Genomic DNA, 22735 nt, shown 5'->3' with positions numbered 1-22735 from the left:
CTATAGAATTTGGCAGAAGATTCTTGTAAGAGTTGACAGTGAAGCCTTCAATTTAGGTGGGGCCTTATTTGAAGGTCTAGGATCACTGTCATTAGATGGATTGGCACTATGAAAACAGGGGGAAACTTTAATGAATATAGATGATTTTAAAAAAAAGAAGAAAGTTAATTGACATTTTATAAAGAATATAGTTTTGAAATTGATGTATGGGTAGCTTTCTTAAGTCTCAAAGTTTTAGTAAAGTTTCATTGTATTAAATGTATAATATATATGTTGTCTGTGTCTTTTTAAACAGTTGTGAACTTTACATACAGAATAATGTAAATTTTACAAATTTAAATTATGAAATTTAAATACACACAGTTTGAAGGATAATGAAGCGAACATTCATATAAGCACTACCCAGGTTAAGAAATAGGATGTTGCCATATATTTACAGTCTCTTGGATTTTGTTTCCTCACTGTATCCTCATCCCCCAGAGATCCTTACTTGGAATAAATCAGTCCCTTGTTTTTATTACTAGCTTTTGCAGTTATGTATGTATCACTGACGAGTAAATTGTTTAGTTTTCCTTGTTTTTGGATTTTCATATAAAGGAAACATACCACATACTCTTCTCTGACTTATTTTGCTCAACATTATATTATTTTTAGATTTATTTGTGTTGACGTGTAGCTGTTGTTGACTTATGCACTGTTACCTAGTTTTCCATTGTATGATTATACCAGAACTTTACCAGCCACTAGGGTTGTTTTGCTGTTTCCTCTAATAAACAATGCTTAAAAAGTTTTTTAAAAATATATATCTCCTAGCCTTTAGAATATATGCATATTCAACTTAGCCGCATGGTGCCGCATTGTTCTCCAAAGTGTAGGTTGCATCAAGGTTGCAAGGTTGTACTCCGTGCCTCCAACAGTGTATGAGAGCTCTCGAAGTCTCTTTACATTCTTGCTAACCCAAAGTACTGTTAGCTTTTTGTTTTTGTTTTTCCCAAATTGGTGCCTCATTACAGCCAGGTGATAGTGGAAGTCCAGGCTCCCACCTGGCCTTTGCTCACAGGGCCGAGGGCTGGGGTGTAGTATTTTCGTATCGTGTTTGTCTGGAGTAGGTTGGTCATTGTCTAAAAGTTTTCTAGCTATTCCTTTCCTGATGGGGTCTTTTTTCCTGTCTGCTCCCATAATGAGATTGTGGTCTGCCTCAACTTCCACGTTACCTAGAGGCCAGTTTGAGAACCGAATGGTGTTATAGATCAGTGTTTAGTTCTCAGATCTTTTACTGTGTCATTGTTGGTCAGTTTCACACATGGGTCACTCATTGTTGGTCAGTTTCACAAAAACTTTATATATACTAGTTGTTCTGTCATTTTTGTTTTTTAATCCTAAAAGACACACCAGGATTTCATACACGTATTTAGAAAGTCCTTTTCTCTATTTCCTTCCTCTCCATTCCTCCCCTCACTCCCTAGTTGGGACAGCGAGGGGTTGCTGCTATGTTATTGCAGGGTGGGGATGGAATAGAGTGCTCCACCCACAGTCTCTGGAAGAGGGAGGGAAGAGGTAGGCTGCTTTTTATTACAGAGGGAGGATGAAAGCCAGGCCCTTCCCCCTTGACAGTTGCTGCACATGGTGGGGAGGTGGAGAGGGGCTGCCTCGTGGGAACGAGAGCAGGGCTCTGCCCGCAGCGTCTGCAGCTGCAGTGCCTGATGAGGGGAGGCGATGCCCCCTGGTTACTGCATGGCTGGGCTGTAAGATAGGCCTCGCCTCTGTGCCGGGGCAGGGCGCCACCTAGTCCTTGCAGGTGGGATGACAGGACCCCGCCCAGAGTCTCCAAACACAGCTCCTGATGGGGCGGGCACCGAGGGCTGTGGCTTTTTCCGTGTGTTTGCCTGAAGTGGGGCAGGTGGGACGAAAGTGTTTCTGCCCTGCTTAGTCTCTCTTCCTGACCAAGTTTTGGCCAAAAGAGCGAGGTTTTCATGGGCTCTCTTTTGGTGTGTGCCTGTGGGCATTTCTGGGTTGCAGGCCTCTCGAGAGCCCAAGGCCTGGTTATGTAGGGAGTTGGAGAAACCACAACAAAAGCTAGGGAATTCATAGTCCATTCCTGGTTCTCAGGGCCCTAGCCAGTCAGTCTTCTTTCCTCACCTCTTAGAGTCTTCTGCTAGTTGCACCATACATTTCATGCAGATTTTGTTGTGGTGGTAATTAGTGGGAGGAATAGCAGGGACTGTGCTTATTGCATATTTTTATGAACTGGAGGGGGGTGGTCTCTGATGGCTTTTTAAAAACTTTATATATATACTAGTTCTCCTGTCATTTTTGTTTTTTCATCCTAAGGATTTTATTTGGGCAACTTCTGTAATTCTGTTAGCTTTCGGGTAGTCTATTGACATAACTATGTATATTGTCAAAATTCCACTTTAGTTCTGAGTATCTCCTTTTAGTCCTATCAAGAGTTTTCAGCCTGTGTGGGTGTGAATTTCTGTTGTGTTTTTCCTGAGAACCCTGTGGGTAGCTAAAAGGAAGGAGTGGTTAGCATGGAATTGCTGGCTCATTCTTTTAAGGTCAGTGAAGAGTTTATGTAAATTTTTTTTTGAGGAAGAAGTATTTGAAAGTTTATGACAGAAGACAGATTGTGAGCTAGAGAGCACAGTTTGAATTAGGTTGGATTTGGTTTCTTGAGTATCGATCGCTTCAGCCTAAAGTTTTTGCCTCCCAAGAAGTCATTGGTGTCTTTCTCTCTAGTCTCTGAAAGCTTAGTGTCTCTGCTGCCTTTACCACCAATGAGGTAGAACAATGCCTAGTATACTTGAATTTTGTATAGTGTCTTAACTACATTAACATTCCCCCTGTTTTCTGCCCCCAGAGAAGTCCTTAGTTATGAAAAGAAGGAATCAGATTAAGAATCTATGCCAAGATATTCATAGTTGGTTGGTAGAATTTGATACATTATTAAAATTTTAATTCTCTATGTCTTAGTCGTGTTTGGTGATCATAGACTTTGAAATATTTAAAGAAATATATGCTTACATGCCTTAACGTTTCATTTAAGAACATGATACAGTAGGAAATTCCCTGGTGGTCCAGGAGTTAGGACTCTGAACTTCCACTGCAGGGTTCAATCCCTGGTCGGGGAACTAAAATCCTATATAAACCATGTGGCGTGGCCCAAACAACAACAACAACAACAACAACAAAAACATTAAAGCTAATTTTTTCCACATTTTTTTTATCACTCAAAGGTGGGAAAGGTTTTTATTCCTGGGCTGCCAGCTCCCTCCCTGACAATGTCAAACACGATGCCTCGGCCCAGCACCCCACTTGACGGCGTTAGTACCCCTAACCCTCTGAGTAAGCTGCTTGGATCCCTGGATGAGGTAAGACAGGGAGTGGGTATTGTCAAAAATTAATAGTGTTTTAAAGAAGTTTGGTCAAATACTAGTTCTTCCCATGGTTAACTTTTTTCTGTTTTAACGATGACAGAATTGGAAGTTTGGCTAATGCTTGTAGAATGTGTCTATTTTCAAACACAAATGATTCAGTAAACATACATTGACTTCCCTTCTGATGTGTAAGGTACTTTTTGAAGGTGCTGCAGTGAGGAAAGTGATGCATTCTTTTTCAACTAGGGATCTTACAATTTACTTGGGTGGAACAGATGTACAGTCTGTTTTAAGAGATTATAATTTAAGATAGGTAGACTATTAAGACTTAAGAGGAACAGAAAGTACCATAGGAGATTCACTGATAGGAAGATACATTCTGATGGGATGATGTGGTGGAATCAGAGGCTCCTCTTCTAGAGACGTGTCTACCTTGGTTTGGACCTGGAGGGTAAGTCGATGTCTGTAGATGGAAGGGAGGTTTGGGGTAAGCGGAATTGCATGGGTGTGGGCATGGAGTCAGGACAGTGCGGAACATTTTAACACATAGTTGTATCTCCATCTCCCAGCATACAAGTGAAGACTCAAGAAGTCTGTGGAATGAATGAACGCTTATAAAAGTACACGTAGTCTCTTGGGTGAGGCAGGGCAGGGGGTGGGATAATAATAACCTGTTTTCTAGTGCTCTCTGTGTACTAGGCACTGTTCTGAGTGTTTTATATGTATTAACTCATTTAATCCCTTAAAACAGCTTTATTAGGAAAATATGAATCCTTGTTTTACAAATGGGCACATAGAGAGGTACAAGGAGGTTACTGGTCTGCCGACATACAGCTAATAAATGGTAGAGCTAGGATTTACACTGTCTTCCTAACATGCTCTTGAAAAAGAAAGGATGAAAAGGTTTTTATTCCGAATGCAGTCTCCAGGGCATTATAGGTTTTTGAGCATGGAGTTAAGAATGTTAGGATTTGCGTTTTAAATAGGTTTATCTTGGGATTGCAGATAGACCAATTAGATCCCAAGTGCTGTAAGACTCTGGGGCCACCTCCTTCCGATTCCTTTCTTTCTCTCCTGATCTTGGTCCCTCAAGTCCAGGTAGTCTCCACAGCTTTGTAGTGCTGTCCATCAGATGTGCTATTTTTATCGACTTTTTCTAGTTGCTTTGGTGAGGACCTTGGTCTGCTACAAGGTACTTAGACATGATTAGAGCAGAATGGTTTTAAATCATTATGTACAATTGCTAGACCATATGCAAAAAAGATATATAGTTTCTTTAACCTTAATTTCTCAAAACATGCTTCACATGTGTTGTATTTATGACTCTTTACAGGCTGTTCTCTTGTCCCCAGTTCCAGAACTAAGGGATTCTTCAAAGCTTCATGATTCTCTCTATAATGAGGATTATACTTTCCAACAGCTTGGAACTTACATTCATTCTATAAGAGACCCTGTCCATAACAGGGTAACGCTAGTAAGTATGCATATTTATTTTTAAAAGGTTAGGCAACTTTCCAAGAATTGTGACTGTTATTTAAAGTTTGTCAGAATGCAGAATTTTGTGAAAAATGGAAACGTTTCTTGTGATTTTTAAAATCTCTTGTAATGCGTCATTTTTTTGCCCTATTTTACTTTAAAGTAGTTCTGCCCAACTTTTCTGAAGTTCATGTATTCTTAAAAAATTTGTTGAAAACAAAGCTTGTTCAATCAGTTGAATTTTATGTGGGCATGGTTTTTGTCTGTTAAAAGTGAGCCTCTTATTTTTGGTGATGGTGACTCAAGTGTCTATATGAAAATTAGACACTTTGTTAAAGACAAGAATTTTTGTAAATGTTTTACAAATAAGTACATTTATTGTTTCTAAAACTTCGAAGTATTCAATTCTGTTTGAAAAATATTGCTTGTTTTTCATTTATTTTATTGCATTTTTGTTGGACAGACAGTCTTGTGAAGCATCAGCTATTTTTAAGACATTCAGAGACTTAGAATGCACAGATTCTATTTACTTGCTCTTATTTGTTTCCATTCTTTTCCCTAGGAACTGAGTAATGGCTCCATGGTTAGGATCACTATTCCTGAAATTGCCACCTCTGAGTTAGGTATGATTAAGAATCAAACCTCACTTTTGTGTGTTCTTAGTTTTATTTAAAAGATTTGGAGTAATTGCTGATTTACATGAATAATTGGGTTAAAAAATTTTGCTCTTTTTGAAGCCGTGAGATGGAGTTTTCTACTGTGCTGAGAAGCTTTAAAAAAGAGCTGGAGGGCACTTTGCTCTGTCTGTCCACGTGTGCTCTAAGGCTGGGGGAACCCGGGAACTGTGTGCTAGTTCTGCTTCTGTGAGATTTCTTATGAAAAAGAAGCCATGCAGTGAGATTACAGTGTATGGACACGCCTGTTGCAAGAAAATCTCAAAAACAAGGAAGCCCAAGCAACTAAAATAGTTTTTGGCATATTGATGGTTTTTAATCCAAAAATATATCTCTCAATTGTTAGATACATTGAAAATTAACATACTTGCCTTTAACTGAATAAAACAACATTATAGTAAAAATACACTCAGGAGTATTTTGATAAAATTGGAGTCTGCTTGAATTATTATTGAAATGCAATTTGGAAAGTACTAGGTGAAAAATATTTCTGAACATAGAATAGTAAAGAAAACTGTGGAGTTGAAAAGATTTGCCAACAAATGTAAATTAAGAAAAGAATGCTTGTATGATATAAGAAAATTCAGGACATCTATTAGTTTCAAAGCCTAACTGCCAGAGCAGAGCGTTGGCAGATTGTGTGAATTCTGGAATTTGCTAAGTGGGCTAGAATGACTTTTGCGTTTTAGGAAGTATCTTTCATTGGTGTAGTAAATGATATTCTGAGTTCATATGGAGATGGCTTGCTTTTCTGAAAGGTATTTAGCCAGTGATCTCAAGATGTATAAGCCTAACCAAAGTACATAAAAACAAATAACAGGTTAATTTAAAAAAAAATCTTACTCTCTCACGAGCAAATAGAAGCCACATAGTTCATGCACGTAAGTTTTTGTACTTATAAAGCTTTCCTCAGCCCCTCAGGCAGTATCTGGTTTACACTTATTTTGGATTCAGTCATGACAAACTTGATTATTAGGTTTTCTAACATTGGTTTCATTTGATTCCAACCTTTGCTGTATATGCACACACGTAGCAAATTGATGAGAAAGAGCATATGCTGCTGAGGATGGGCCTGGTGACAGTGTCAGTGGGAAGGGAAGAAAAGAATCCTCTAAAGAGATTATGGGAGGATAGGAAAACATTGCAGTTTGGGGCCATTTCCTACTAAAAGCAGACCCAGGCCTCTTTATAGCAGTAGCCCTTGCCACCCTGAGGAGGTCACTGTATGACAGTGTAGCACTGTAAGTGATAGTCATACTAATGATACTGAGTCATTAGGAAAGTTATAGTTTACATGATATTGATTGATCAGAGAGCATGTAAAACATTTTAGAAACAATGCTGTCAGAAATAATGAAAAGTTATAAAGCTTTGGTTAACCAGAATGTTCAATCATTCAGAACATATTTTAATGCTAGGTAAGCATTGCTATTTGAGGAGGTGTATATTGATTATTACATATTTACTGAAGTATTGAAGCAATATTTCATATGAATTTATTAATGTAGAAATTGTGTGTTTTCGTTAGAATGGCCTTTAATTTATTGTCCAAACTAGGACATTTTTGAGAGTGAAATGGGGAGCTATTAATAACTGTCAGGGCCATGGATGTCAATCACTTCTGTCTGAGGTAATCTCAGCTCTTTGGTTACTCTATTTCTGATCCAAAATTAATGATCAGAAAGCTGCCCTGAGATCTCTCGCAAGCCCTGTTAAATTCAGTGTCAGTTGATTGGCTAGGTCAGATTTGCGTCCCATTGGCTCTTTAATGGCAGTTCTTTTTTCATAGTACTTGGCCTTTATATAGTACTAATTAAAAAATGTTCTTAGTAGAAGGGGAAAAGAAATGCATGCATAGGAAGCATACTAAAATTAATCTTTGCTTTTAACAGTACAAACTTGTTTGCAAGCAATTAAATTTATCCTGCCAAAAGAAGTAGCTGTTCAGATGCTTGTCAAGTGGTACAGTGTCCACAGTGCTCCAGGAGGACCCAGTTATCACTCAGAGTGGAACTTATTTGTGACTTGTCTCATGAACATGATGGGTTATAACACAGACCGCTTAGCATGGACAAGGAATGTAAGTACAGATAATTGTTTTTCCTCCTGAGATATTCTGTAGTTATCAATGTAATGTTCGCATAATTTTTTTAACATCTTTATTGGAGTATAATTGCTTTACAATGGTGTGTTAGTTTCTCCTTTATAACAAAGTGAATCAGTTATACATATATCCCCATATCTCTTCCCTCTTGTGTCTCCCTCCCTCCTACCCTCCCTATCCCACCCCTCTGGGTGGTCACAAAGCACCGAGCTGATCTCCCTGTGCTATGCGGCTGCTTCTCACTAGCTATCTATTTTACATTTGGTAGTGTATATATGTCCATGCCACTCTCTCACTTTGTCCCAGCTTATACTTCCCCCTCCCCATATCCTCAAGTCCATATCCTCAAGTCCATTCTCTAGTAGGTCTGTGTCTTTATTCCCATCTTGCCCCTAGGTTCTTCATGACCATTTTTTTTTTTTTTTTTTTTAGATTCTGTATATATGTGTTACCATACGGTATTTGTTTTTCTCTTTCTGACTTACTTCACTCTGTATGACAGACTCTAGGTCCATCCACCTCACTACAAATAATTCAATTTCATTTCTTTTTATGGCTGAGTGATATTCCACTGTATATATGTGCCACATCTTCTTTATCCATTCATCTGTTGATGGACACTTAGGTTGTTTCCATGTCCTGGCTATTGTAAATAGAACATTGTGGTACATGACTTTTTTTTTTTTGTGGTACGCGGGCCTCTCACTGTTGTGGCCTCTCCCGTTGCGGAGCACAGGCTCCGGACGCGCAGGCTCAGCAGCCATGGCTCATGGGCCTAGCCGCTCCGTGGCATGTGGGATCTTCCCGGACCGGGGCACGAACCCGTGTCCACTGCATCGGCAGGCGGAGTCTCAACCACTGCGCCACCAGGGAAGCCCCCTATAGTTTTTATTTTTTGACTCGCATTTCATGGCTTACCTGTTTCATTCTCCTCTCCACCTAGCAACCAGAGTAATCCTGTCCAATAAAGTCAGATCAAGTCACTCCTCTGCTCAGAACCCTCCAGTGCCTTCCCATCCTACTCAGTAAAAGCCAAAGGCCTGCAAGACAGCACGTGACCCACCTTCTCTCACGTCTGGTTTTACTGCTTACTCATCCCTGCCTTGCTCACACTGTCCCCACCACACTGGTTTCCATTGTTTCCCCTGAACACACCAAGCGTGTTCCTGCCTCAGGGTCTTTGCACTTGCTGTTAACCCTGGAGAAAATTACTTCCCTCAGACAAGACAAGCTGAGGCCTTTTCCAGATGTCACCTCAGTACAGCCTGCCCTGTCCATTCTGTGTAGAATTGTACCTATGCTCCATGCCCCCCTTATTATCCCCTTTACCTTTTTTTCTCTTAGCACTAATTATATATAATATGCTGTATATTTTATTTATTTTGTTTGTGTGTCTCTTCTCCTCCCACAGGAAGGTAAATTCTGTGTGGGCAGGGATTTTTGTTTGGTTTTGTTCACTGCTCTGTCTCTAGGACCTACAATAGTGCCTGGCATAGATGGGTGCTTAGTGAACATTTGTTGAATGAACGCCCTTTTCCACCTGAATGAAGTATTATTTTCAACATTTTGTGTCTGTTGCATCATATGAAAGAATCGCCCTCTGCCATTTCCTTGGGAAAAATTTTCCTGGGAAAATAGGGACAATTTTCTTATTCCAAACAATTGCATGAATGCTACTTCATTCCAGATTTTTCCATTCTTTATTAAATATGAAAAAATTGAGCCTTATAGAAACCAAGGATTTCTACAATATGAATAAGTCCACGTCAGCTTCTTGTAGTTTTTGTATGTTTCTGTCCTGTGGAACTTGTTGAGGAATACAGATCACTGTGCCCCATTCTCTAGCAGAGAGCCAGTGCCCCCTCGTGTTTCCATGCTGTGGTTAGGACTGAGCACCCACAGTTTTTTTCTTTCGTAAAGAAGAACATGATTCTTTGATTTACTTATTGCACGATAGCCCTAAAGGAAGGAACGAGGAAGTCAGCTCTGACATTTATCTGTAGGACTGCGTAGCTAAACCCTGCTGTCTTCTGTCCTCACCGTCAGAGCTCAGGATGAAATGGTCTTCAGTGGCAAATGGTTTTTATTTTGCTTTGTCCAGATATATCTCTTTTTTGTTTTCATTTAAGTAATAAAGTGGAGGGTAGAGTACCGAATTTCTGCCAATGACTAGCTCTGTGATTTTGGCATTTCTTTGGGCCTTCCTTAATTTACGAATGAGTTAAATGAGAGGACTGGGCCAGATGTTGCTTTTTGGTTCTTACATTCTGTGAGTGGTTACATCTAGGGTTAACTCTTCTGTCCTTTGGGATGCTCATATTTTCATTAGACAGATATTGAGTTCCTGATGTGGGCCAGGCATGAAGCCAGGCTTTTCAGATACGCATTAGGGAAGACAGATGTTTCCTCTCATGGAATTGACTGTCCTAGGGGAAGGCAGATAAATGAATATTTTATATCCAGGTTGTGATAGATCAAGGTCAGGGATCCACAGAATTATATAACAGGATTGGCTAACCTGTGACATATTAAAATAATGAAAATAAGACAGATCCATATATGTCACAAAGAGGTATCTGTATCAGACAATCGCCACTGTCCTTTCCCATAACTCCAGGTCTTAATGAATCTGATAACCATAGCTGGGACATTCTTTCTGACTGTGGGACTTAAGACTATGTGTGTGTGTGCACACGTGCACACACGCACGGTATATTTGGTTGAAGTTTTAGGTAAGATAGCTATCATTTCATCTGTTGCTTTGATTTTGCTCATTATTTTTGTTTTTTGATAATATTGTGTGTAAGTTGGGCTGTGTTTTAGTTAAATGCTTCACAAGAAAAGCTGTTCTCTTGATCAGTTTTTAAAATTACTTTATTCAGTTTAAAAAAGTACTTTGTGTGGTTTTATATTTAAACATTTAGCTTTAAAAATTATTGCTATCTATGTTTAGTTTTTATATAGAAATCAACTTTCAGATGAATGAGATTAATTGATAAATATGTAAGTTTTTATAGCATAGGAAAATAGCTATTGCTATTTATAAGGTTATGGTTGATTAGTTGGTAGTTCAGTGCCTGTGTAAAGTAGCAGGTGGCAAAGGTTATGCCAGAGGGAATTGAATAAGACTGAAGTTTTAGAAAATTGCTTTTATGTAACTCATTAGGATAGGCTAACTATTATAACAGAAAGCTCTCAAAAGATATAATGGCTCACACACAATAAAAATGTGTATCTTGTTCATATAACAGTATTTAGCAGGTAAACAGGCCTCATGGTTATTAGGGACCCAGGCTGATGGAGCATCTGTCTTCTTCAATGTGAGGCTTCAAAGATAGCCTTAGAGTTGACGCTAGATGAAAGGGAAAGAGCCTAGGGGAGCATGAATGGGAGGTTTTCATGAACTGGGCCTGGCAGTGGTGACATCTACTTTCATTCATAATCACACTGTCAGAGGGCCACACCTAACTGTGAGGGGGCAGGGATACATAGCCTGGCTGTGGGTCCAGGAGAAAGAGGAGAACACAGATTTTGGAGAGTAGCTACCCATCTCTGCCATAGAATTGTTAGACTGTCACTGCAGACAGACTCTAAATAAATGTCTGCTGAGTTCTGACATTTGGCTAACACTGGGTTGATTCTTTTTGAGACTTGCCATATTTTGGGTATAGCTAATGGTCCTGTTCTTTCTACCAGTGGAGTGAAGATCTGTGTCATCAGAGAAGTAGGGGAGGAAAGGAAGCTACCATTGCAGTACCTGTGCGCCCAGGCACTGGACTAGGTGCTTTACATAGATGATTTCATTTAGTCTTCACAATGATCCTAGAAGAAAGGTTTTCGTACCATGTTTTTCCAGATGAGAAAATGAGTTTTGGTGACATTCCTCAGTTTCCATAATTGGTAGAACTGATTTCAGAATCATTTAAGTTGATCAGTTGTCAGTGATAAATTTACATGATTTTGTCTTCTCTTTTGGGGTTATCTTCCAGTTTGACTTTGAAGGATCACTTTCCCCAGTCATTGCACCCAAAAAAGCAAGACCTTCTGAGACGGGATCTGATGATGTAAGCATTGTTTTTTCTTGCTAATAAAAATTAATCTGTGAGTATTATACTGGTCCCCCACATTTGTAGTGTTCCTGTTGATTTGTGTGTATTTCTAACACCTTTTACTTATTTTAATACTGAATGACAGCTACTTTGAAGGACAGGACCTGTTACATTTTCTGTGGCTATTTATTCACTTTTGTCTTTGATGATCATCTAAAAATTACTAAACATACATAATGCTGTGTGATTTAAATTTGGGTTTATAGATGTTTTACTGCCAATTGATCACCTAAAGTGACAGCATTTGCCTTTTTAGGCAGTGTTTCTTTAATTTAGGTTTTCAAACGTATCAGATTCCATGGGTGTATTCTTGTTGTTTCAAAACATTCTTTTAAAATTGAGGTTTCATTTCCATAAATGAAATGCTCAGATCTTAAGTATGCAGTTTGATCAGTTTTGACAAATGCACACTCGTGTGACCCACACTCCTCTCAAGAACAAAACATTTCCATCATTCCATAAAGCTCTCTTGTGCCATTTTAAATCATTTTTTTCTTCTCAAGGCGTCCACTGATTTGAATTCTGTCATATGTTAGCGTTGCCAGCTCTAGAACTTGATACAAATGAAGGAATATAGTATGTAATCTTTGGCATAAGGTTTCTTTCATTCAGCATAATGCTTTTGAGATTCATCCATGTTGTTGCAGATATCAGTAGTTTGTGCCTTTTTATTGGTGGGTAGTATGAATATACCACAGTTTGTTTATTCATTCTTCTGCTGATGGATATCTAGCCCATTTCCGTTATTTGACTGTTATGTGTAAAGCTGCTGCCAACATTCAGCAATAAGTCTTTGTGGACATATATTTTCATTTCTCTTGGCTAAATACCTAGCAGTGAACTTGTTGGGTCATTGCTGGTTCTCAGACTGGTTATACCATGTTAACACTGACGAGTAATATATGAGTTGGCCAATATTTGCTGTCGGTCTTTTTCCTTTTAACCATTGGGATATGTGGAAAGCAGTTTCTCTAAGAGGTTTTAATTTGCCTTTCCCTAATGACTAATGATGTTAGGCACTGTTTCATATGCTTATTAGCTACTTACATATGTTTGTGTGAAGTTTCTGTTCAGGTGTTTTACCTGTTTTTAAATTGGATTTAAAAAAATATTAAGCTGTAGAAGTTCTTTATATATTTTAGATATGACATTCTTTGTCATATGTGTATTTTCTCCCAGTATGTGGCTTAACAGTGTCTTTTGGTGAGCAGAATTTTTTATATTGGTTGTCTAACTTATAAATTTTTTACTTTTATGGTTGGTTCTATATCTGTTCCAAGAGTTTTTAAGTTAGAATAACACACTGTATTGAGCCTGACAAAAGCACCAATAAATTCCAAGTTGTGACAAAACCATAGACCACATTCTCTCGACACAATACAATAAATCACAAGTAGAAACTAAAACACACTTAATACCTGTAAAGTGTAGCACAGTTTGAATATAAAATTCAGTTGACTATTAGGCACATTACTAGCGTCATCATCTTATAAACATTGAAAGATACATATACCAGCTAGATACAAGTAGACCTCTCCTCTTACTAAAACCCAAATCAATGTAGTGGTCCTTATACCTGCCTGTCTACACTTCCCACCTTTCCTTCTTTACTTTTGGCTCGTAAGACATTGCCTAAGATAATCTGAAATTTTTCTCTCTCAATCTCTACCTAGGTAGTAGGATTTTTCTTCCAAAGTCTCTTCCCTAAGAGGGCGTGACTACATTTTTTCAAGTGTTTTTTAAAGGTGGCTTGTCTTAATATTTATTGCTGGCACCTGGAAACTGCTTAGCCATTTGAAGTGTTGGTTCTAATTTTTCAGCATTGTGATTTTTCATACTATTAACAACTTAATGTGAAAATGGAACTTGAATTGTTTTAAGTGAATTTGATTTTCTTTTTTAATGATGACATTACAGGAGGGATTATTTAAAAAGTTAATATCCTTTTTATTCTTCTCAGGACTGGGAATATTTACTAAATTCAGACTACCACCAGAATGTTGAGTCTCATCTTTTGAATAGATCTTTATGTTTGAGTCCTTTGGAAGTTTCACAGATGAAGGATGAGGATTTGTCACAGAATCTCAGTTTGGACTCTTCTACACTTCTTTTCACTCACATACCTGCAATTTTTTTTGTTCTTCACCTGGTCTATGAGGAGCTTAAGTTGAACACTCTAATGGGAGAAGGAATTCGTTCACTTGTTGAACTTCTCATTCAGTTGGCAAGGTAAATGTTGTTTGTAGATTAGAAACTTCAAGAGGTCGTTAGCTGACTTGATCTTAGACATGAATATCATATAGGAAGCTTGCAAATAAATTTCTGAAATCTACCGTCTCAACAAACCACAGCATTTTCTATAAACAACAGAATTGTTTGAAGGTATCCACTATGTAAGGGCCTGTGGGTCATGCTGGGGTTGCTGGTCTTTGTCCTAAGATGAGTGGGAAGACACCGGAGTGTATTACACGGTGAGGATGACCTGCTTAGCTTTCATTTTGACAGGATGACTGTGGTGAAAGGTCTGTAATGACACCTGCTGTTTTTGTAGTAATGCCTATGTTCAGATAGTGTTTACAGTGAACAAAATCATAATTTACATGTAGGAATTGTCAAAGTAGGTATTAGAATCCCTGTTTCAGCGATGCGGAAACTTGCCCAAGTTTGTTTCTAAGAACAGGTGTCGTTTGCTAGTCGTGGGCTGTCTTTGCTGTTCCTTTGTTGTCTCAGTCTGTGGTCTTCCCCGTCTTTCAGGCTCTCTTAGTGGATCCATAATAAGATTGTTCTGATAATACTTTTAAAAGCCTTTTTAGCACCTTGTGTTTGGCACTGAACTGGGAAGGTCATACTTAGGTGTTATTTGAGCCTTTGTGACCCTTGGTGATAAAGAAAGTTAACTTTGAATCAAAATGCCAACCTCTGTGTTAAGGTTGTCGTATGTTTTCTAATTTCTGTTATCTTCCTTGAGATACTGAAATTCTTTTCTGAGACATGGCAGTTTTAATTGATGGTCAGTTTCTCTTAATGACAGATCATTACTATGATGAAAATACTTTTGTAATGAAATGATTTTCAAACCCTAATCATGGCTCTCTGAAACAGGTAACATTTGTAAAATGTTTTACATTTTGTAAAATATTTCTCGCATATTATCTTATTTAATCTTAAAAACTTGAGAGTGAGTTAACTGGTGTTGCTCCATTTTCTAGAAGAAAAAATACTGAGATTCATAGAGTTGACTTGCTGACTATCACACAGCTAATAAATTAAAAGAGGAGAAAATGGACCACAGTGTTTTCACAGTAGTTTTATCCACAAAATTCATCTAGCAAAAGGAGTTTGGGTTCCATTTGTCATACTGAGCACTTTAAAGTCCAGAAATAGAATACAGAGGCTCTAGATCTGGTTGTCTTCTTTCTCATAAGTAAATTTTTTAATTGAAAAGTTCAACTGATGAGTCCTTCTAACTCTTTGGGAGGAAAATGCTATAATACCTTCCTTGTTATTTCTTTTTTATATGTTCTTATTGTTTTAGGGACTTAAAATTGGAGGCTTATGTAGATCATTACTATAGAGATTACCCAACACTTGTCAGAACTACTGGACAAGTGTGTACAATTGATCAAGGTAAGTGTGCTGTTAAAGGTTTTCTGAACAATGTAGTGACATTACCTTGTATTTTTCTTGGTGAATAGCAGAGGATGTATTTCTTAACCATTAGCCTCTAAATCAGGGGCAGTGTCTTTCCACCAGGCAGATTTTAGTTTGGAGTGTTTGACCTCTGACTTGTAGTAAGCCATAATCTCTTCAGTGTAGGGGGAAAATGTTACTCATCCCTAAGTTTCTGCCTTGCAAAAGCTTAGAGCTTCCAGTGCCAAGGGTGCTGTGCTGTCCTGTGCTGCCCAGGGAGTAGCCACCTGCCATGTGCTATTTAAGTTAATTATATTAAAAATTCAGTGCCTCAGTTGCACTGGCCACGTTTCAAGTGCTCAGTAGCCACATGGGGCTAGTGATTGCCATATTGGACAGTACAGATACAGAACATTTCCATAACCACTGTACTGTCTTAGACCCTGAGTTAAAGCGACTCAGGATCGGGGCCCAGTTGTTAAAACAGAGCACAGTCCTGGGTGTATTGTCTGTTTTCTCATCTTTAGGGTTAGGGCAGAAATTTTTCGTTAGAGTCTTTATATGCCTTGAACACGAGAATTTTTCTAAATTTCCTTCCAGGATTGGATAAAATATTAGTCAGTTAAATTCCACATATTATAATATGGTCAGTTACTTACTGTGGCAGAAAACATGAAGCATTTTGGAGACTATGGAAAAATGTTATTCTGATCGTTTTCAAATGATAGGTATTGTTGATTATTTTTCCTTTAGAATAAAACAGTATTGTATTAATGTATCTTTATAAACATTTATCTAATTTTAAAGGACAAACAGGATTTATGCATCATCCATCATTTTTTACTTCTGAGCCACCAAGTATTTATCAGTGGGTGAGTTCTTGTCTGAAGGGTGAAGGAATGCCACCCTATCCTTACCTCCCCGTCATCTGTGAAAGAAGCAGACTTGTAGTCTTGGTATGTATTCAAAGTGTTGCCGAACTTGTTTTTTTCTTTTTCTCTTTCAGTATAATTTTTAAAATTATCATACAGTTAAATTAACTTTTTTTTTTCATTTTGTGTATAGCTCTGAGGATTTCAACAAATGTAGAGTTCATGTAATCACCACCATAATTAGGATTCAAAGCAGTTTCATCACCCCCCTCAGAAAATTCCCTCATGCTTTTGAGATTCATCCAAGTGTTGCTGTATCAGCAGTTCGTTGCACTTAACTGCTGAGTGCCAGCTATACATTGTGTGGATATATCACATTGGTTTATCCGTTCATCCATTGAAGATATTTGGGTTGACTCCAGTTGTTAGAAATTATGAATAGAGTTGCTGTAAACATTCATGTCCAGGTTTTTTGTGTGAACAAAAGTTTTCATTTCTCTAGGGTAGATACCCAGAGGTATGATTGATGGCCATATAGTAAGTATATATTTAAGATTAATATATGTGTATTTAAGAAACTGTAAACTGTTTTTCAGAGTATATGTACCATTTTACAGTTCCACCATCAATGTGTGAGAGTTGCAATTTCCCTGCATCCTGATCAGTGTTTGGTATTGTCATGATTTGTAATTTTTGTCATTCTGATAGATGTGTAGTGATATCTCATTGTGGTTTTAATTTGCATTTTCTTAATGGCTAGTGATATTTTGAGTATTCCTAGATATGAGGTTTTGTCAGATATATGGATTTCAAGTATTCTTTCCTGTAGTTTGTCATATTCCATTGTTCTCTTAATGTTTCCTTTGTGAAGCAAAAATGTTTAATTTTGATGAAGCCAGTTTATCCAGTTTTTTTTCTTTTATGGATCGTGCTTTTGGTGTCATGTCTATAAATTCATTGTTGAGGTCACAAGGATTTTCTCCAGTTTTCTTCTAGAAGTTTTATGGTTTTATGTTTTACATTTAGATCTATGATCCATTTTGTTAATTTTTATAAGATGTGAGGTTTATGTTGAGATTTTTATTCCATTTGGATGGTCAATTCTTTTAACAGCATTTGTTGAGAACACTATTCTTTCTCTTTTGCACTTTTGTTAAGAATCAGTTGACCACATTCTTGTGAGTCTGTTTCTAGACTTTTTATTCTGGTCCATTGATCTGTGTTGGGGTCCACACACTCTTGATTACTGTAGCTTTATAGTAAGTCTTAAAATTGGTTAGTATGACTTTTCCTTCCATTACTTTGCTTTTTCAAAATTGTTTTAGCTATTTAAATTCCTTTGCCTTTTCATTTAAACTTTATAATCAACTTGTCCATAGCTACAAAAAATCCTACTTGAATTTTTAAAAATAAAATAATTTTGATTTTTAAAAATTAATTCATTTTGTTAATACATAGTTAATCAAAGATCAGACCTTCAAATAGAACCAGAGGGTGTTGGCAAAGGTGAGTTCCTTCACACTTCTTTCTCTTGGTCCCCCTACTGGAGTGGCCTGCCTACAGGTCTTTTGTGGACCTTTCTGGAGATGGAGCTTTCCCAGACTTAGGGGAGAACCAGATCTTTTGTCTCCTCTCCCAGATGTCACTGGAGTATATGAATGTCCTTGCTCCTCACCCATCTTTTCCTTTACTCTGCATTCTGCTTTGCTTCATGTTGAGAAAGGCTTCAGAACCCCCTGTGGCTCTGAAATTGACACGCAGAATGGTCATTCTGCTTTTTTAAAAAAAAATGCTGATAAAATATACATAACATAATATTTATTATTTTAACTATTTTTAAGTGTACAATTCAGTGGCGTTAAATACATTCACAGTGTATTAAGAGCAGCTTAATCCCAGAAGTTTTTCATTCCTTGCTGCTTGTGTGGAAACATTCAGGTGAAATCACCAGATGTATTGGTCCTGTCCAACTCTGCTGAAATGGGTTAGACTCAGTGTTATATCTACCCAAAAGGGAGCTAGAGAAATATGAATAAGCCAGAGTTGTTCAGCCTCCAGCTTAAATAATAGTAGTCAATTTGTAGATATTCATATTATATCTTTGTTAGATATGATGTCAGCTAGCTTTAGGAATATATGATTTGCAGTGCTTGTATTGGTTTAGAATGTAGGACTTGAAGATCCTCCAGCATTGTGCTGAAATTTTAATAAGATCATGCTGCTACTTTCTTTCAGAAAAAAGAAAACGCTGCAGGCGTAGATCTTAGTGGTAGTAGCAAGTATTCAAGCGAGAACTTTGAAGGCTGAAGCAGAGAAGGGTTAGGTCTAGAGGGGTAGAGAGTTAGGGTGTACCTCACCAAAAATGACCCAAATGTCCATCAGTTGATAAGTAGATAAACAAAGGTTGGTACATCTGTATAATGGAATACTCGTCAGCAGTAAAAAGAAACAAACTACTGATACGTGCAGTAACGTGGATGAATCTCAAAGGAGTGCTGAGTTAAAGAAGTAGGGCACAGAAGACTACATGTTCTATGACTCCATTTGCATGACATTGTAGAGTAGGCAAAATTTAGGGAGAGAAAAAAGATGAGTTGTTTCCACTGCTTGGTGTAGGGGAGGGAGTGGATTGACTCCAAGGGGCACCAGGGAACTTTTTGGTGTGATGCAGGCATTCTGTGTCGTGACTGTGGTAGTGGTTATATGATTGTATAACATTTGTCAAAACACAGAGCTGTACATTTAAAGTGGGTGAATTTTCCTATATGTAATTATGCCCCAGTAGTTTAAAAACTAATGTTAACTTTCTCCTTATGCAGAGTATTGCACTCTACATACTTGGTGATGAAAGTTCTGTTTCTGATGAATCCTCACAGTATTTATCCAGAATAAGTATAGGTAAGTCAGTCTAATGTTAAGCTTCTCCAAACAGATTTTTATAGATGTTGATATCAGAGTTGAAATTTAAAAAATTAAAAATTTTCTAAGTGTACTTTAGAGGCCACGTCTTGCCTCATTTTAGAGGTGACATAATTGCACCATTTTAGTCTGGAGTCCACATCTGACTTTTAGAGACCAAGTTTGCTTAAAATCTAACAAATTTTACATTTTCAGTGTGCCTAAAAAGGACTGTTTTAGCCGCAGGGAAATGATTATACTTTCCAGCCTGCCAGAGTACTGCTTATTATTTTTTAGCAGTTGTTTATTAAATGAATTTTTATTTGCAAATATTTTCTACATGTTGTGTGTTTTCTTTACCAGGATAACTATCAAAATAAAGTTTCATTTTGTTTTAGCCCCACAGAAGTCACAAGCAGAACAAGAGGAGAACAGGTGACTTTTATTCAGATTGTGCTTTTACACAATCTGTTTAATAACTTCATATTTAATAACTTCATGTTTGTTCTCTTATAGGTTTAGTTTCAGGCATTCTACATCAGTTTCTAGTCTAGCTGAGAGATTAGTCATCTGGATGACTAATGTAGGTAAGGTGGTCTTTGTTACTTTTCATGTGTCTTTGAAATCCTTTCCCTGGACTCCTTCCTAAGTAGGCCCTGCGTCCTCAGAGCTCACTAGAGCTGGAAGGCGTGAGAAGGGAGGGCCTCTTGCTCTACAGAAGAATCCCACAGGATGGAGATGATGGCCCATCAAGCCACCCTTCCTTTCCCTGACAGTCTCACAGCTTCTCTATACTAATATCTGGGCTATCAGAAATGAGTATTTCTGGCAAAATCTAAAAGTAACGTGTAAATATTTCAGGGTATGCTTTTGAACGATACAGGCCAGGGATTTTATGCACCAAGAGGCAGATTCACCTGGGACAAGAGAAAGGAAGGAAAAGAGTTTATTCTCTCTTCCTAAGCCTGTGCCTTTAGGTTTTAAGCTGAGTAAAATACTAAAATTTCCTATAAAAATGAACTAAAAATTTTAAAAAATATCACTGATATGAAAATGTAAAAAAGGAGAATGTTATAGAGTAGTATGTTAGAAAGTAATGCTTTAATGAATATTACAGGATGTTTCTGAATTCTTATTTAGGGAATGTTCTAAATGACTTAGTTTCTCACTGTTCTTTTTTGTATGCTTCCTTTACAATTCCAATAATTGTCATATAGTATTACAGATGAGATACTTATGCTGAAAAATATGAGTTCTATTCATTTGAATATTACATAGTATTTAATAAAAGCGTTATTCTCAAATAAGGTAACATTTTAACCTCAATAATTAATCAACTTTCTATATTAATAAATAATGTATAATATTATAAAATTTAGAAAATTATTACAGAAGAAATTAATTAACCTGAGGATTTGAAGGTTTTTTTAATGAAATATGGTATACATATGAGTGTATAAAATGTATTTAGAGAATAATAATAAAATGAACATTGATGTCCTGGTGACCCACCATTAGAAATAAAACATTGCCAGTGTAGTAGAAAGCCCTGTGGATCTACTCCTGCATGGCATCCTTTTCTCATACACCCATCACTAGAGGTAAAGTACCTGTCCCATACCCTACCTAAATTTTGTATTACCTTCTCTCATTTGTTTTTATCACTTCATATATTGCTTAGTGATGTATGTTTTTTAACTTTATGTAAATAGATATAAATATAAACATGTTTTTTTACTATCTTATTTTCTTCACTCAATATTATTATTTAAAGATGCATCCATGTTGACTCATGTAGCGGAAGATCATTCATTTTCACTGCTGTATGATCTACTGCTTGAATATATCACAACTTACTTATCCATTCTATTGATGATAGCAATTGGGCTCTTTCCTTCCTTCCCTTTTTTGCCATAATGAAACATTACTAATGAATATTTTAATGCTTATGTCCCGGTGCCACGTGCACAACGTTCTGTATGTCTGTTGGTGGACCGTAGGGGTGGACCTAACTCTGCATGCTGAATGTTTTCCAAAGTGGTTGGACCCGTATACACCACCACTGGCTGTGGAAGAGAATTACTGTTGCTCTGCATAGTTACCAACACTTGGTATCGATTGACTTTAATATGTGTCTGTCAAATGAGTGTGAACTTTTATTTTCTAGTGGTTTTAATTTACATTTCCCTGATCACTCATTGGATAGAGCATCCTTTTATATGTTTATTGACCCTTTGTGTTTCCTCTTAGGGAAATGTCTTTTTGTCCTTTGTGTTTTTCCTATTGGATTGTTTGTCTTTTTCTTTTTTTTTTTTTTTGCGGTATGCGGGCCTCTCACTGTTGTGGCCTCTCCCATTGTGGAGCACAGGCTCTGGACACGCAGGCTCAGCGGCCAAGGCTCACGGGCCCAGCCGCTCTGCAGCATGTGAGATCTTCCTGGACCGGGGCATGAACCCGTGTCCCCTGCATTGGCAGGCGGACTCTCAACCACTGCACCACCAGGGAAGCCCTGTTTGTCTTTCTCTTAAAGTTTTTAGGAATTTTTTGTTTAAAACAAAATTTTATACTCATCCCTGAGGTCAAGACACTGGTCTGGTAGTAAGATGAATAAAATCAGTTTCTTGCTTATTTGTTAGGATAGAGTTTACTAACTTCACTCAGAGAATAATTGGGACAGTGGTAAGTCTAAGTGAAAAATTTTCTCCCTTCCTTTCACCACAAGGTTTCGCTTTAAGAGACTTGGAAACTCTTCCCTTTGGAATTGCTCTTCCCATCAGAGATGCGATTTATCACTGTCGGGAGCAGCCTGCTTCAGACTGGCCAGAAGCTATCTGCCTCTTGATTGGACGCCAGGATCTTTCTAAGCAGGCCTGTGAAGGAAACTTGCCCAAAGGGAAATCTGTGAGTATCAATATGGAAAGTCCATATTCAGGTTTAGCCTCAATAAAATCAGAGTAGAAATGTTCTCCATTTTCCTTTAAGTCTTTTTGCAAGTGTATGTATCAGATTATCTTTTATATTATATGCTAGATACGGTTTAAAATTGGACAAATCTTATTAATTGTAAATCGAACATGGGAACAGATTTTGTGAATGCTCTGTTTTGCCTGGACCTTTCTGTGCCTTGAGTCAGGACAAGTGCCGAGTCAGTAGAGCAGCTACCATGACTGATTGATTCCCTGCTTGTACCATGTTAGTAATTAACTACTTTGTAATTATTATGTGGAAATAGGGAGAGCACATAATGTCCTGAATTTGAATAAATTATAACTGTTTTCTCCTTCATACTTTTTTGATGTGTTGCATTTCTTAAATTTAACCTTTTACATAGGTGTAAATATATCTTTAATCACATAAAACTGAAGCCCCAGGAAAAAGGTTTTTTTGCAGGGGGACACTAAAGTTGTTCAGAAGCTGTCTTAATGTTATCCCTCCTCAAACAGTGTCCTTCATCAATGTTCAAATCTGTTTTTTTAAGAATGGGTTCTAAGACCCTACAAATAGAAAGTGAAATATATCGTTATCCTCCTTTCTTTTTAAAATCAGCCTCTTTTAAAACTTAAAAATGGAACTTTTATTTATTTATTTATTTATT

At 37.5% G+C, this 22735-nt stretch overlaps 1 protein-coding gene across 2 annotated transcripts in view; it reads left to right on the top strand.

Annotated features, from left to right (window-relative positions):
• ANAPC1 (anaphase promoting complex subunit 1) overlaps positions 1-22735 on the top strand; it is a 100380-nt gene that overhangs the window by 22622 nt on the left and 55023 nt on the right. For both annotated transcript variants that reach the window (XM_060117038.1, XM_060117037.1), the window contains exons 14-25: positions 3237-3371; positions 4711-4851; positions 5416-5476; positions 7420-7607; positions 11621-11695; positions 13701-13969; positions 15276-15367; positions 16178-16326; positions 19062-19140; positions 19539-19575; positions 19657-19727; positions 21863-22041. In XM_060117038.1, the coding sequence (XP_059973021.1) occupies positions 3237-3371; positions 4711-4851; positions 5416-5476; positions 7420-7607; positions 11621-11695; positions 13701-13969; positions 15276-15367; positions 16178-16326; positions 19062-19140; positions 19539-19575; positions 19657-19727; positions 21863-22041 (1476 nt within the window). The remainder of the gene's footprint in view (positions 1-3236; positions 3372-4710; positions 4852-5415; positions 5477-7419; positions 7608-11620; positions 11696-13700; positions 13970-15275; positions 15368-16177; positions 16327-19061; positions 19141-19538; positions 19576-19656; positions 19728-21862; positions 22042-22735) is intronic.

Source organism: Mesoplodon densirostris, chromosome 14 (assembly GCF_025265405.1).
Source record: "Mesoplodon densirostris isolate mMesDen1 chromosome 14, mMesDen1 primary haplotype, whole genome shotgun sequence".
Lineage (NCBI taxonomy): Eukaryota > Metazoa > Chordata > Mammalia > Artiodactyla > Ziphiidae > Mesoplodon > Mesoplodon densirostris.
This window is presented reverse-complemented; position numbering and strand designations above follow the sequence as displayed.